The following is a 17,208-nucleotide window of genomic DNA, read 5'->3' as shown; positions in this document are numbered from 1 at the left end:
GCGAGTGCTCCCAAAGTTATTTCCGCGCCACCTCTACTACTGGCCACATCAACATTAAGGTGCTCGTCGTAGTGCTGCCGCCATCTTTCGACCACCTCACGTTCGTTCGTGAGTAGATTTCCGTCACAGTCTCTGCAAATGTCAGCTTGTGGCACAAAGCCTTTGCGCGAACGGTTAAGCTTCTCGTAGAACTTCCGTGTGTCTTTAGCGCCGAACAGCTCTTCCATCGCTTCACGATCTCGTTCTTCTTGATGGCGCTTTTTTCTTCAGACGATCGAGTTTTGTCTGTTCCGTGCCTGTTTATACCGTGCCTCGTTCGCTCTCGTGCGGTGTTGCAGCATTCTCGCCCATGCTGCATTCTTCTCATTCTTCAACTGCTCGCATTCACCGTCGTACCAGTCGTTTCTCTGATTCGGGGCCGCTGGACCTAGTGCTGCTGTTGCGGTGCTACCTATGCACATTGGACCGAATCGACAATTTTGCCGGAAAAAAGTGTTATCTCTGTTCTCGTCGATTTTAGACGTTCGATGTCTTTAGAGAAGTTATTCGTTTTTGAGTTTTGCATCATTTAAGGAAAAATTTAAATAGGGTGGCCCATATTTAAGCTAAAATTTTGACGCAAACTTTTTTGTTTGATTGAATTTGTGGCTGCGCTCTTCTGCAAACTTTTAGAAAATGTTATTTTGAACAACTTTGTCGAAGACACTTTTGATCTAACTCTTCATTTAAGCTAAGTAAATTGATTTTGAAAGTTTTAACATAGGGTGGACCCAAAAAATCAGTTATTTTGATCTAACTTTTTTGTTTTCAGTTTTACGTGAATGTGGTCTTCAAAAGAGTTGCAGAGGAAGTAAAGATACACATTTTTGCTGAACATCGCAAGTTTGTAATTTATGTGATTTTGAAGTTATAAGCAAATTTAAGTGAAAAACTATGAAATCTTTAGATGCCCATAACTCATGGAGTTGGTTCGATAAAATTTTTCTTTAAGTGGCATTAGAAAGGCCATACAATAGGCAACTTTTGCTGCAAAAACTGTGAGAACGTATTTTTTGTAAATTGAGAAAATTAACTTCAAAAATACACTTAAAAAACTCGAAATTCGCTTGTAACTCACAAGATTTTAAAGTTAACGACGTGCTATCTTCAGCAAAGTTGAAGAATTTCATTAGATCTACAACTTTCCCATACAGCAATTTTTAGAGAAATGTGAAACAAAATATGTAGAAATGATGATACGATTCAGATGTAGGTCACCTTATATTTATTACTATAAAACATTCAGTTAGTTTATCAGCAGTCGCTTTCATATACTTGCTGTTTTACTTTGTATGGTATTATGATTTTATTATTATTTTATCAGTACTCAGTGGTGTAATTCACGTATAATTCAAAATGTAAAATGATGCCAATGCAATATAAGAAACTTTAACTGTTTCGTCATTGTGACAGAATGCATACAATAGTGTCCTGGGATACAGAACTGTGGAAATGGTGGAACAATCTAACATTATTGAAGAAGACAAGGTAATCAAAATGTGTGCAGGTTTGGAAAATTATTGATAGAATAAAAGTACAATTATATTGCTACTACTTGAATAATTTTGTATTAACTAAAAGTAAAATGTATTATAAGTTCAACATATTTTTGTTTCACATTTCTCTTAAAATTGGTGTATGGGAAAGTTATAGATCTAGTTAAATTCTACAACTTTGCTGAAAACTGCAAACCGTTAACTTTAAAATCTTGTGAGTTACAAGCGATTTTCGAGTTTTTTAAGTATATTTTTGAAGTGAATTTTCTCAATTTACAAAAAATACGTTCTCACAGTTTTTGCAGCAAAAGTTGCCTATTGTATGGCCTTTCTAATGCCACTTAAAGAAAAAAATTATCGAACCAACTCCATGAGTTATGGGCATCTAAAGATTTCATAGTTTTTCACTTAAATTTGCTTATAACTTCAAAATCACAAGAATTACAAACTTGCGATGTTCAGCAAAAATGTGTATCTTTACTTCCTCTGCAACTCTTTTGAAGACCACATTCACGTAAAACTGAAAACAAAAAAGTTAGATCAAAATAACTGATTTTTTGGGTCCACCCTATGTTAAAACTTTCAAAATCAATTTACTTAGCTTAAATGAAGAGTTAGATCAAAAGTGTCTTCGACAAAGTTGTTCAAAATAACATTTTCTAAAAGTTTGCAGAAGAGCACAGCCACAAATTTAATCAAACAAAAAAGTTTGAATCCAAATTTTAGCTTAAATATGGACCACCCTATTTAAATTTATCCTTAAAAGACGCAAAACTCAATTATGAATAACTTCTCTGAAGACATCGAACGTCTAAAATCGACGAGAACAGAGATAACACTTTTTTCTGGCTAAATTGTCGATTCGGTCCAATGTGCTATGGCGGATCTTATGTGCCTCCAGCCATCTTCAAGAGTGGCTGCGCCAAGCTGCTCTTCCGTTGGTAGGGCCACTTCCAACTGCTGCGCGTATTGTTGGGCTACTTCTGAGTCCCGTAGCCGGTCGATGTTAAGTCGCGGCGTTTGGTTTTGACGTGAGTTGGTCACCGTCGAAAGTTTTGAGCGCATACATACACTGAGGCAAAAAAACTTAATAATTTCTTAAGGAACAATTATGATTTGGCGCCACAACGATTATTGTTGAAATTTTTAAGTTTTACTTATGATTTTGGTGAAGATTTTCATGACTGAATTTCATAAGTCAATCAATGAAAAACAATAATAAGCGCAATGATAATTGCTTACTTAAAATTATCAATCACTATTAACGAACGCCTTTTATATCAGGCGAGTTCAAAAATGGACATGTTTTGATAACATGTGATCTGTTTTCGATTAACTTGTAGCCAACATCGAAAGCGGAGTAGTTCTTCTAGCGATTGCTACGATAATTATTTCAACTAATTGTTTTTAAAGAATTCAAAGCTCTCACTTATGAAACTTATGATCCCATTTTCGAAATGTTTAAGCGTGTAATGAAATCATAATTTGGCTGGTTCATAAGTCTTGATTTATGGAAAACCTAAGTATATTTGCCTCAGTGTACACACAGCAACTAGATAGTGATCCGAATCTATATTCGTACTGCGGTATGTGCGAACATTGGTAATGTCAGAGAAGAACTTTCCGTCGATTAGAACGTGGTCGATTTGGTTCTCGGTTAGGTTATCGGGTGATCTCCAGGTGGTCTTACGGATATCTTTGCGAGGGAAGAAGGTGCTTCGGACTACCATACCACGAGAGACTGTTCCGTCCGATCACCGGTCTGTACACCTCCTCTCGTCCTACCTGTGCATTCATGTCGCCAACAACGATTTTCACGTCACGCGGCGAGCATCCGTCATAAATCTGCTCCAGCTGCGCGTAAAACGTCTCCTTCTCGTCGTCGGGGCTCCCTTCGTGTGGGCAGTGTACGTTGATGATACTGTAGTTGAAGAAACGGCCTTTTATCCTCATCTTGCACATCGTTGCGTTGATCGGCTGCCACCCGATAACGCGTTGTCGCATCTTGCCCAACACTATGAAGCCAGTTCCTAGCTCATTTGTGGGGCCACAGCTTTGGTAGAAGGTAGCCGCTCGATGCCCGCTTTCGGCTAGTGTCTTAATCTCCTGGAGCATCTTCACAACGCGGAACACGGTGGAATGGTGGATTCCAAATCGATTATCGATCACCGCTCCCAAGATTTGCAGGCGTAGCTCTTCTTGTTTCGAATGCATCTTGAAGACAACTTGACAGATCGCGATAAAATTTTGCACACATAAACATAACACTCTAAATAAGTATTACTCAAAATTTCATTAGTTTTTACCCACGCGATAAAAAGTTACACCCAAAACAAAGTGTCGCTTTTTTTTCGAGTCCAATCTGTATGCATCCACAAGCATTATAATGCTGGACCTGAAGATTTCTTATCCAATATGTATAATACTGTAATATTCACACCTACTTTTGACACAATTATTCTATTAACTATTTTATGACATTCTCTTTACAGGTCTACAAGAAACACCCCACCAAAGTGATCCCGCTGCCGCGCAACAAACTGCTAGCCAATCTCAACAACGGCGATGCGCATCCTTCGGAGAACGAAGATCCACTCCACTACTCGCAACTCTTGCAATATGTCTCCCAGACAAACCACAAGAACCTCTGGAAGGCAGCCTACCGTAAGTATGCCGCTTCTCGGCCTGATCAGCACCAACCTTCTTCGGGAAGTGCAAGCAACGCCCAGCAACATTCCACCGGCATGGGCAGTTTCGACAATGGCAATAGCACCACTATCAGCTGCAACAACAGTACAAAGAAGCTACAGCAGGAGAACATCAACATATCAGCAGCACTGCTACCGTATGACTTTGTGCTGCGGGAAGCGTTGACTCGTACTTACGGCTGTCGGGTCGTACGATTGAATGTCTGTGCCGAAGAAGGAGGCGTAGTCACGGAACAGACCTGCTCACTGATGCAACCTCATGCTAATCTGTACCCAGTGCTGGGAGCAATCGAAACGAACATGAATCTGTATTTGATTTTTGATCCGTATATTGAAAATAACCTGTTGGATTGCGTTACCTACAGTCCGGCTATCTTAGAAAAATCTCACAATAAACCGTTGTTCTTGATATATCAATTGCTGAATCTGATGAAATCACTACACGATCGTGGATTGAACATGGGTAACGTTGAGCTGGGAGATATCTATCTGACGGAAAACCTATGGATTAGAGTGATTCCTAATCTAGAAGCAAACCTGTTGGAGTTTGACGACGATCTTCAACGACAGCTGGAGGAACTAAGTTCGAACCGGTTGATTTTGAGTAGAGATTCGAAAGTGAGACTTCTCAAAGGACTCGATCTCAAGTACTCCTTGAAGGACTACTGTGAAATGTGGTGTCATGGACAGTTGTCAAACTTCGATTATCTCACGATCCTGAACAACCTGGCTGGCCGAAGAATCGGTTGCCCCGAGCATCATCATATCATGCCGTGGGTTACAGATTTCTCTACCAGAAACGGCCAAATTTGGAGAGATCTGAAGAAGTCAAAGTATCGGCTGAACAAAGGCGATGCGCAGTTGGACTTGACGTTCCACTCTGCGGTAGGCACGGAAGGGACTGTCCCTCATCACGTATCGGATGTACTCTCGGAGATAACCTATTACGTTTACATGGCACGAAGGACACCGAAATCCGTACTGTGCAAGTACGTTAGGCCGATATGGGTACCAGCGGAATATCCCGTTTCGATACAGCGCCTGCACGAATGGACCCCAGATGAATGCATTCCGGAGTTTTTCACGGACCCATCAGTATTCAAAAGTATTCACGAAGATCTTCCGGATTTGGAGGTACCTATTTGGGCTACTTGTCCAGAAGACTTCATCGCTAAACATCGTGAAGCGTTGGAGAGTCAGTATGTATCGGAGAAACTGCATCACTGGATTGATCTCACATTTGGCTATAAGCTGACTGGCTCGTCAGCGATAAAGTCGAAAAATGTCTGCCTATCTTTGGTTGATAAACATCAGAATCTCTGTCAGCGGGGAGTTGTGCAGCTGTTTACCAATCCCCATCCAGCGAGACAGTTCTCTACCATTTGGAACGGCAAAACACCCCCAAGACTTTCTACGCTACAAGAGTCTCGGCAGAGGTTGACTCGAAGCTCGGAAGATCTCTCACGACAGGGTTCCAGCTCTGGATACTCTGGATCAGAGTCTGGGTTTTACCCAGAGTACTCTTCTTCGCCACAGAGCCGATACTCGTCTCAAATTCTACGCTCGGGTAATTTCAAATCTGAATCCATGGAGCGATCAACAAGCTATCACATTAACGTTCAAGCTAAAGCACCGTCGGTATTAGCATTGCCGAAGAATTACAACCCAGTTGCTCAATTGAATGCCGTGGAAAACTTGGGAGTTTTCGTATCCAAGACCTTCCAATCATCGCTAGCATCGGACACTTCCGGAAATGATGCAGTTAAAAACAAACTGCTGGATGATGATTTTGAGCTGTGGAACATAAGCACTGCGAGTAGTTACGATCGAGAGTTGGGCTACGAAAGCAACTCGTTTACAAACCGTTTGTTTTCCGAAGCCTACGAAGCATCTTTGATGAAGGATAGAAAGATGTTCCAGAATTTGCGTTCACAGAGTCAACAGTATCAACCAAGCTCAAAACATACATTCAAACAGCTGCTCTTGGATGTAAGAACCAAAGATCTGAAGGTGTTGGGATGTCTGATTGTTGAGTTGTTCTTGGCAGCAAAGTTACGACCGCTGGGGAGCTGCGTTCAGCAAGACTTTGAAAGTAGGTTGGAATCTTGCGTGAAACTCGTTAGAAAGGATATCAGATTAGTACCGGTGTGCGTTCAGTATGCTGTCAAATTACTGCTTGGGATTGATTCTTCTGATTTGGATACAACTGTAACTGAGAAAGGCCTTCCACAACCCTCTCCACATCAATTCTTACAGCCACTGCTTTCGAGTCTATTGATTCCATTTCCAACGCAATATCTCCGCATTTATCAGACCATAAAAGCTCTCAGTCATTTCGATGAGTCTACTTACCTTCTTGATCTACACACTTTCTTTGACTGTGACGGCAAAAATTGCTCTCGGTACGTGAACCTCGATAAACTCCGCATAGATTTCCGTCGAAGAATCGCTGAATGTAAAGTTAACTGCTGTGTCGCACAGACAGAAGGCCTTTTGGAACCGTGTGGGACAGAACAATACTCAACCGTTGAACTACTTCTTCCACACTTTATCGAACTGATCAAAGCCGACGATACCTCTATCCTAGCTGCATGGAATCTCTTCGATGCCATCTCAACCGCTTTAGGAACCAAAGGAACTCAACGACATCTTTTGCAACCGATTTTACTTCTCTATGAATCGGATGATACCGAATCTAGAATCAACCAACAACAAAATGCTCCTGTAAGCTGCGACCCTGGAGCTTTGAAATTCACCAGAAATTCCTCCTTCAAGTCTCGGAAATCCGTAAAACTCTATCACCACAGCTTTCTCCTGAAACTAATAGTTCGCTTCGGCTTGCGCTGCTTCCTGGAAAACTTCATAGCCCCCCTGGTAGAAGCAGTCGGTGGCTACAAAGATGCTGATCTCAACCAACCGTACCATTTCCATGAAAACCTTCCTCTGGGTGATTTCCGAAGATCTCGATCATGCAGAAACTTCAAGCTTAAGGGCGACACCATCATCGATCCAGCATCTGACAATGGTAACAAGACCACCCCTGGACACGAGTCGTTGTCCATCTCCAACACTCTAGTCTCCCCGGATGCATCCGATAAAACGCTTTCTCCCACAGTTGCTCAAAATCTTCCGCTGGACGATGGATCTATCGACGAGGATAACGAAGAAATGTTCAGCTTTGACGAAGATCCACCGCTGGAGCAAGGGAAGAAGTTTACGACTATCATCAATGTCGGAGGAGACGAGCTCAGCGATTCGGAAATGGAGACGGCAATGAAGAAAATTATCGAGGATTTCGATATGAAAGCGGATACGAGCAGTTTTGATTTGCCGTTGAATCACTCGCAAGCGGAGGAAGCAATTGAAGATGCACTAGATAACGAGTTTGCTTTTTCGCAGGAGATGCTAACGGGAAGCATGGAAAAGCTCAATCTAACCATAGCCGTTACTTCGGAACCTGACGTTGAGAAAGATGATCCAAAATCTCCCACAATTCCTATACCCTCTTCATTCCGGAGAAGTATTGAGTTCAATTCGATAGGCTGTGAAATTGGGAGTAAGAAAAGTGTAGACTCCATGGAATTCCTGTGTAAAACTCCACGTGAAGATAAAATCGATCCTTCCTCGAAGAATGCTGCAGCTGGAAACCCCAGCGTTCATAGAGCTACCGACGCCACTAAGACCCGATCTACTCGCATTTCTGAGATGAGCTCAGAAAGCTTGATTTGGTTATCTCATCGCCTAGGACCTGTTCTGACCGCACGCTACCTCACCCGGAATCTGCTGAAGATGCTTACTCTCTGCTACGTTGGTCCTGAGAATCTGGTTCCCTGTGATACATCCTCCCGTTGTCATTCCGGTAGCAGTCTCAACTATTTCACGATATCTGATGGCTGCGTAGCTGGCGATGAAGCTGCTCAACGCGTTATCGAATGTCTTACCTCAATATCGGCTCTCTTTGGTGATCAGTTTATTTTGCTCCAGTACTTTCCTCATGCCAGCGAATTGATCGCTCTCTGTCGCAAGAAAACCACTCAAACACTAGAAGGAGGCTTGATTAGTTCGCTGCAGCTGATTAAATGTCTGATTCCGTACCTGAACGATAGCACCGTGATGGACCAGCTACAGGACTTCCTGCTGCGCTCAATCATTCATCCGATCATTCGTTTGCTAGAGTCAACCAAATTTGTTATGCCTAGTGGATTCCTAGCTCGTTCAGTTCTTGCCCGGAAACTCATCGATACTCTCTACGTAATCTCAATTCGCATTGGTCGCGAAATGACCAGGGAACACATCTGCGTTCCCGCATTACAGCGATTCTTCTTGATATTCGACAAGGCATATGGTCGCAGCGAGCATTTCAGGGACTTCAAGTACCGCAATGACTCCAGTCCCTGTAGCTCCGGAACTGAAGACTCGCACATAATCGAGTTTCGCCGTGATGGAGGGACGAGGGAGCTCTCCGTAAGTGGCCCAGAAATACGTCCAGCTCGTACGAAAGGTCATGAACCGCTGGATAGCTATACTCCTCCGAGTGCCCTGGATGCAAATCTACAACTCGAGCATGAATCACGACCTCCCATCCAAGGTTGCGTTCGATCGAAAGCCATGGAAGAAATCCGGGATGTTTTCACGCCAAATCTTGCCTACTGTGCATTCCTGCCGTTTCTCAACTACCTCGGCCAGTTTGAGATGTCCCAAACGCTGAAAAATATGGCCTTGGTATTGAATCTCTGCCACGATCACGAACAGCCTGACTATTCCCGAGAAAATTACGCCCGATTCAATTCCGAAGCCGATCGAGATGCCGAAGAAAACCAGCTGGATTCGCTCAACTGTTCGAACACATTCGGTTCCAACATCATCGGCAATCGGATCGAGGTTCGCAACGATTCCAACAAAATTGAGCTGGAACAAAAGGAGCTACTTGGGATGGTGACGTACCGTTTGGAGCAGGTGAACAGTGCCAGAAATTTACGGGGCAATTGGTTGGCATACTGGGAACATGAAATTGGCCGATCGGACAAGGATAGCCGGTTCAATTTGAAACAGATCAAGCTGCAAACGTATAGCGGACACACGAACTCCATTAAAGCAGTGCTGGCACTGGACAATGAGAATAGTTTCATTTCGGCTTCGAAGGACAAAACCGTCAAACTGTGGTCGCTGAGAAGCGAAGGTGATGGCAGCAAGATATCGTCCTGCCAGTTCACCTACACTAACCATCGGAAATCGGTGCATTCGTTGGCGTTCCTGGAATCGATGAGGTAAGTTCTTCGTTGCGTTGGAGAATTAGGGGTTTTCAATTATTAAACAAGTTTACCGTATTTCAGATTGACAATTTCGTGCGACTCTGGTGTCCACTTGTGGGATCCGTTCGTGGGTGCCCAGATCGGCCAGCTGGATGTTCCTAAGTATACTCCAGTCTCGGTGGTGAGAACTTTCCCATCGCCTAGTTGCTTGGTATTGGCCGGAACGGCTGACAGCTGTATCCGCATGATCGACGCTCGCACCTTCAGTTACTGCAATGAATGGCGAGTATCCAGTTCACCGGTCGGCTCGGTTCGAACCATTGCTGTTTCGCCTTCCGGAGCATGGATCGCCGTTGGGCTCAGTTCCGGTCATGTAACCGTCCTCGATGGACGAACCGGGTTTATCATTTCCTCCTGGAGAGCGAATGACAGTGATCTACTACAGCTGTTGGCACCAAACGAGAACCAGCTGATTAGTACCAGCTTGGATTACTCCGTAAGCGTGTGGAACCCTGGCACTGGAAACTTGCAGTTCAATTTGAAGTGAGTTAATCAGCTTAACTATTAGCATATGCTACCTATTATTGATTCCAACCATTCTTTCGCAGAAACCGTCCCGAACCAGTTCACTGCTTGACCAATAATGGACCGGAGCTGATCGTCGGAACGCCCACCAACCGTATCGGCGTCTACGGAGCCATCAGTACGGATACGACTTTTTCGTACACCAAGCTGCGATCGGAGACGTTCAAGGGAGTGCTGACCAGTTTCGCTTTGCTTCCGCTCAACCGAATGCTGCTGGTCGGAGGCGACAACGGTACCATTAGTTTGCTTTGCTAGAAGGGAACTTTACCAGGTGTGACAGTTCTGAATTGTTATATGTTTGATACAGTGTGCATTCCTTACTCAGTCGAAATCTTATCACTGCTACACTACCTGGATCAATTCCGAATACCATTCCAAAGCCAGAAGAACGGCAAACGTGCGGTATAGTTACGTGATTTTTGTTTGATGTTTTGTGGGTTATAATTATTGAATACTTATTGATATGTATTTGTATCTTATACACATCTAGTGTGATTATATGAGAATTGATATTGTGAAGAAACGCATACCAAAACTATTATTAAATATAAGAATGATTGATTAGAATGAAATTTTTATTAGTTATTGATGAGTAGAATAATTGAGAAATGTGTTTCCTTGTAATACTACTATTTTGAGTATATACTCCAAGTTCGTTGCAAGAAAAATCATTGTCTGCTTGAGGAAGCCATAAATATCTTTAGGAATATCTCATATCCTTTAGATGTCTTCAAATTCCTCGGAAAATTTTCACCTTCCATTACAAACCTTTTCTAGAGGAATTAGAAGAATGAATGTGTGATTCATGTAGCAATTACTGGAGTAAACCTTAATATAACTCTATAAGAAGTTTCCAGATGAAACCATGGAAGAAATCAACTATAAATCTTTGGTGGACTTTTTGGAAAAATACCTGTAGCGAGAAATTTTTCGTGACATTCAAAATACAATTTGAAAAATATTTAAAGCAAGTTTTAATTGATTCCTGTGTTATGAAGATAAACTAAGTTTTTGGAGCAGCCTTTGTAGATCGGCTCAAACTGTAAATATTTTTATTTGATTATAATTCATTATAAATTCATCACTTAACTTACAAGATTTAGTTTGCTTCCTGCGACTTTTCGATCCCAATTTCACTCTGGTTCTCGCATTCGTTTACTGCTAATAAAACTTATAATTAGGCTCACTATTTGTGACTATTTTGTATTCAATTTCTAGATTTTCCTAAGTATGATTGGCTTTGTTTTGTACTGCCCTTACTTCGATCACGTATTTGACAGGGAATTATGCAAATTTCACTACCTGTTGTTTACTTCGCAATAGACTGGTGCAGATACTGTAGCATCCTAGTTTTCTTTTTTATTTAAATTTCTTTATTAGTATCATTCCAAACATTACATTCATTTCTTATGTCTAGGTGTTCTGTGTTATTAGACAACACTATCATCCTAATTTGGTAAAACAAATTTAAGGTTTTATTAACATTTTGTTAACAACATATAACATTTCATTTGCCGTAGCAGTTCTGATTTTTTACAGGTAAGTTGATTTCACCTGCTTATAAGAGAAAAAAAACGCTTTAAATATACTTAACCTAACTTAACCTAAACATATAACGCATTAATCGTGACAATAGAAGATTGTAATGATTTTTGCCTGAAATTATTGATTATTTTATTTGACATTTGTACCAATGTTTCAACATTGGATATTCTATGTAACTCATTGGTACTATACCAGGGAGGAAGCCTCAGAATCATTTTCAAAATTTTATTTTGAATTCTCTGCAGAGCTTTCTTCCTGGTATTACAACAGCTAGTCCATATTGGTACAGCATACAACATGGCAGGCCTGAAAATTTGTTTTGAATATCAAAAGCTTGTTCTTAAGACAAAGTTTTGATTTTCTATTAATAAGGGGATAGAGACATTTTACATATTTGTTACATTTGGCTTGAATGCCCTCAATGTGATTTTTGAAAGTTAAATTCTTATCTAGCATGAGTCCTAGATACTTAACTTCATCTGACCAATTTATTGGAACCCCTCTCATCGTGACAACATGTCTACTTGAAGGTTTCAAATAAAGAGCTTTTGGTTTATGTGGGAATATTATTAGTTGAGTTTTGGAAGCATTAGGAGAAATCTTCCATTTTTGCAAGTATGAAGAAAAAATATCCAAACTTTTTTGCAATCGACTACAGATGACACGCAGGCTTCGTCCTTTGGCGGAGAGGCCTGTGTCATCCGCAAACAAAGATTTTTGACATCCCTGAGGTAGGTCAGGTAAGTCAGATGTGAAAATATTGTATAACATTGGTCCCAAAATGCTGCCTTGGGGAACACCAGCTCCTACAGGAAGTCTTTCAGATCTGGAGTTCTGATAATTAACCTGAAGTGTACGATTTGACAGATAACTTTGAATTATTCTAACAATGTATGTTGGAAAATTAAAGTTTTTTAATTTTACAATCAAACCTTCATGCCAAACACTGTCGAATGCTTTTTCTATGTCTAGAAGAGCAAGACCAGTAGAATAGCCTTCAGATTTGTTAGAACGGATTAAATTTGTTACACGTAAAAGTTGATGAGTGGTCGAATGTCCATGGCGGAATCAGAACTGTTCATTGGCAAAAATTGAATTTTCGTTGATGTGGGCCATCATTCTGTTCAAAATAACCTTTTCAAAAAGTTTACTGATGGAGAAAAGCAAAATGATTGGACGATAGCTAGAAGCTTCTGCAAGATTTTTGTCTGGTTTTAAAATTGGAACAACCTTAGCATTTTTCCATTTGTCAGGAAAATATGCTAATTGAAAACATTTGTTAAATATATCAACTAAAAATGATAAGCTACTTTCTGGAAGTTTCTTGATGAGGATGTAGAAAATTCAATTATCGCCAGGAGCTTTCATATTTTTGAATTTTTTAATAATAGTTCTCACTTCTTCCAAATCAGTCTCCCATGAATTTTCGAAAACGTTCTCTTGACTGAGAATATTTTCGAATTCCTGAGTAACTTGATTTTCAATTGGACTAGTAAGTCCTAAATTAAAATTGTGCGCACTTTCAAACTGCATAACAAGTTTTTGAGCTTTTTCGCAATTAGTTAGTAATAATTTGTTTTCCTCTTTCAATGCCGGTATTGGCTTCTGAGGTTTTTTTCAAGATTTTAGATAATTTCCAAAAGGGCTTAGAGCCAGGGTCCAATTGAGAAATTTTATTTTCAAAATTTTTGTTTCTTAATTGAGCAAAACGTTTCTTGATTGCTTTCTGCAAATCCTGCCATATAATTTATATTTCGACTCATTTAGCTAATTTGGAACCATTCCGGCCTGTACCGGAATTGCTGGAACTGGTTCCTGGTGCATCATTTGAGGACCAAAACTTGATAAGCACAAACCATATTAGGCGACACACCAATCATCAAGATTTTCCACCAGAAGTGTAAAACAATATAGGGAAATTTACGTATTCTCGACAATCTATGCCGATGTCACTCTTTTTTTGTAATTTTCTCGGTCGTACACATACAAATTACGTACACTCCCGTGCAAAAGTTTGGGTGCACCCCCTCAAAAACATACAAAAGTGTTCTGTCCATATTTCTGTGATTACACGTCCAATTGAAACTCTTTAAGCCGCATTTGAAAGGCAAAGAGTTATTCTTACTTCGTATTGTCGCGCGCCCACCAAATCGGAACGCGCGTGTGGGACACGCGACGTGTGACTCGTTCCCGACATAACTGTCATAATGACATGTGTGGCGCTGCATTCTTGCGATGTTTATGAACACTGCGCACTATTCAAATATTAGACGCGACGCTTGGAGATTGAGAAAAAATATATTTAAAAAAAATGTTTGTCCTTATTTCTGTCGGATCCATAATATGTACTTTCCAAAAACATTTGAATTTTGTATACTAATTTTTTACTTAAAGTTGTGACATTTTTCAAAAAATACACTGAAAAATCATATCTAATTTCCTCAGCATTGGGTAGAACAAAATTTTAAATCAAAATTTCATTAGAATCGTAATCTTATATTCTTTGAAGAGCATACATGATTTTTTTGCGGAAAAATCTGAAAAGTATTCAAAATCAATGAAACAGTCAGTCAAGTCATCGTGCAAAAGTTTGGGTTCACCCTCAGTATGATGCAAATCGTGCAAAAGTTTGGGTTCACCAGAGCCGCACGCACATCATTTATGTCAATATCTCTGCCATTTTTCAACCGATTTTAATAGTTTAAAGCTTTTTCGAGCGTAAATAATGGCGCGTACATGATTGGTTTGAGATTTCACAGATTTAAGTAAGTTCAGGTGAACCCAAATTTTTGCACGATACACCATACTGAGGGGTGAACCCAAACTTTTGCACGATGACTTGACTGACTGTTTCATTGATTTTGAATACTTTTCAGATTTTTTCGCAAAAAAATCATGTATGCTCTTCAAAGAATATAAGATTACGATTCTAATGACACCTTGTCTAAAAAATTTGGTCGATCCAATGCTGAGGAAGTTAGCTATGTTTTTTCAGTGTGTTTTTTGAAATATGTCACAACTTTAAGTAAAAATCTAGTATACAAAGTTCAGAAAATGTTTTTGTAAAAATACATACGAAGTAAGAATAACTCTTTGCCTTTCGAATGCGGCTTAGAGAGTTTCAATTGGACGTGTAATCACAGAGATATGGACTGAACACTTTTGCATGTTTTTTAGGGGGTGAACCCAAACTTATGCGCGGGAGTGTAGGGTAACCAATATATTTTGGACCCCCTGGGACATTTTCCTGCAAATTTCTCAGTTTAAATCGAAAGTTCAACTCAATTCGCATGCCATTTGGAAAGATAGGACTACTCCGCTCTTGCATCAAGCGGTTGTACAAAGCAAATGTGTTTATTCTATCTGAAATTAATTAAATTTAATCGGTTCATCCATGCAACCGTTACAACACGTTAAACACAGAACTCGAAGCTGTCAGAAATTTTACAAATGTAAACAAAAACTTTTTTCAAATTTATGAACTAAAAGCGTAGAATCGGTTTTCCATTGTCAATCGATTGATTAGACTATGGGCAAGCATATTGTACAACCAGTGTCGTGGACTTTGTCGCCAAACGATAAAAAATGCCAGGGGTTCAAAATATATACATTGAGGGTCCAAAATGTATTGGTGTGTCCAAAATAATAACAGACAGTGCTTCACAATTCAATTATTTTCGGCGTTTTTCGGATCCTACATGACTGTATGGGCATCATTTTTATCTCGTAGAAGAAGCTTTTTGTTACATTTTGGCATGTTCTTTGACTTGGTTACGCCGACAATTTATTAATTGGATCAAAAAACTAAAATCACTTCCTTAGGGGGTCCAAAATACGACCGTTATCCTATATCTGTCTATTTACATTTATGCGCTGCTCAATCCTCTATCGATTCACACCGACAGACTTTCCCATAAGAACTGCAGGCAAATCACTTCGGCAGCACCAAATGAGTCGCATTTGAGGTGTATTTATTTAAATTGATGAAATCTCTGACGAAATTGTTTGTTCAGTCTCGGAAATCTTGTCAGCGAAAAGCTGACAGAGCAGAATGTTTCAATTGATATGTTTTGATAGCAATATAGCGTTTGAAATTTGGATGGCGATAATAGTCGAATAGTGCCGAAGCCGTAGATTATCCTAACTAAACGAAGGGGCACCAGTTGAACTCAAACATTCTTCCAGCTTAATAATATGAGTCTACATTGTTCAAAACATATTGAAGTTTTTATGATAAAAAAAAACTCTTGGGTTTTCAAGGATTTTATTAGAGTTACGATAACACATCTGTTAATTTTTAATATGGTATATAATTTCATTTAGTCTTTAACATACCGTCAAAATATATTTATTATGCTTGCCCCAATCACAATCAAAGTATGCGTGTTTTTTCAAGAATAATTTCTGGAATTTCTTCCAAACGGATAGAGATAGCTTGAACGAACTAACCAAATTACGCATTTTTCAACGCTCCAAAAGTGTTTCATAGACTACTCTGGTGAGACATTAGAATTGAAACGCTAGAGCCAGAAAACCAGTTTTCGTTGAACCACCCTATGTCATCATAGCAAAATATATCTATATCAGTCAATTTAAGTGCTATAAAAAACTGTTTTTGGCAAAGATGCTTGAAAATGAATGGTCCACAACTTCGGTAAAGCATGTATACTGTAATTTCTACATTTAAGAGAGTTAGTTATACCATGTCTACGGAAAAAAATCTATGAAAATGTGGATCAACCTAATTTTCTAAAACCCAATTGATGATACTGGAACAAATAACTTTGTAGAAGACTCAAAATGTATATTTCCGCGTAAAACTGCTTTTTGGACAACTGTAGATTATCCACAATATTTTTCCCGATGCACCCTATTCAGATTTCATGACTTCATTCAACTTACTTAAAGTGAATATGCATCGAAGCCAAACCTCAAATTTTCAAGAGCACAAATCTAGAGATCAAGACAGCGGTTCGAGCTGAAAACTTAATCGATTGGTCACACGCTAGTGACCAATCGATTAAGTTTTCAGCTTGAAGGGATGTTTAGTTCTCTAGGTTTGTGCTCTTGAAAATTTGAGGTTGGGTTCGATGAATCTTCACCTTAATTAAATTGCGAAGAGCACGTACTGCATCAATAATCGTCACTGTGTTACTTATTAGGACTGTAAATCTTGAGACCTATATCCCAGGAAGTTTTTGGAGAGCTCTATGCATCTCTTAACTACGACACTACAACACATTAACATAAGAAACATGTTGTTCTGAACTCATTTTCATATGCAAAGATTATCAAAGCTTCATATATTACCCTTGTTGATCTGGAGAGTATATTCCAGAGCAGTACGAAGTTTAGGGCAGGTAGAATAAATTAATATCATATAGATTAAACATGTCTCAATTAAACCACAAGGAAAAATTTAAAAGCACATCACATCACATCCACAACACTTCTCATTTCAATACCAAATTTGCCATTGAGTCGTATTACGTCAATTTACGAACATCGCAAAAAAGTTACTTATTTGAATTTTTACATGAAGACTTTGTAAATCAAGGTTTAAGTGTACATATTTGATGCTCT

The 17,208-nt window shown here is 39.7% G+C and overlaps 1 protein-coding gene across 4 annotated transcripts in view; it reads left to right on the top strand.

Annotated features, from left to right (window-relative positions):
* LOC5571678 (WD repeat-containing protein 81) overlaps positions 1 to 10,652 on the top strand; it is a 33,953-nt gene extending 23,301 nt beyond the window's left edge. For all 4 annotated transcript variants that reach the window (XM_021845478.1, XM_021845479.1, XM_021845476.1 and 1 more), the window contains 3 exons: positions 4,028 to 9,510; positions 9,577 to 10,038; positions 10,104 to 10,652. In XM_021845478.1, the coding sequence (XP_021701170.1) occupies positions 4,028 to 9,510; positions 9,577 to 10,038; positions 10,104 to 10,335 (6,177 nt within the window). In that variant the 3' untranslated portion in view covers positions 10,336 to 10,652. The remainder of the gene's footprint in view (positions 1 to 4,027; positions 9,511 to 9,576; positions 10,039 to 10,103) is intronic.
* Positions 10,653 to 17,208: the final 6,556 nt, after the last annotated feature.

The sequence above is a fragment of the Aedes aegypti genome, chromosome 2 (genome assembly GCF_002204515.2).
Source record: "Aedes aegypti strain LVP_AGWG chromosome 2, AaegL5.0 Primary Assembly, whole genome shotgun sequence".
NCBI lineage: Eukaryota > Metazoa > Arthropoda > Insecta > Diptera > Culicidae > Aedes > Aedes aegypti.
This window is presented reverse-complemented; position numbering and strand designations above follow the sequence as displayed.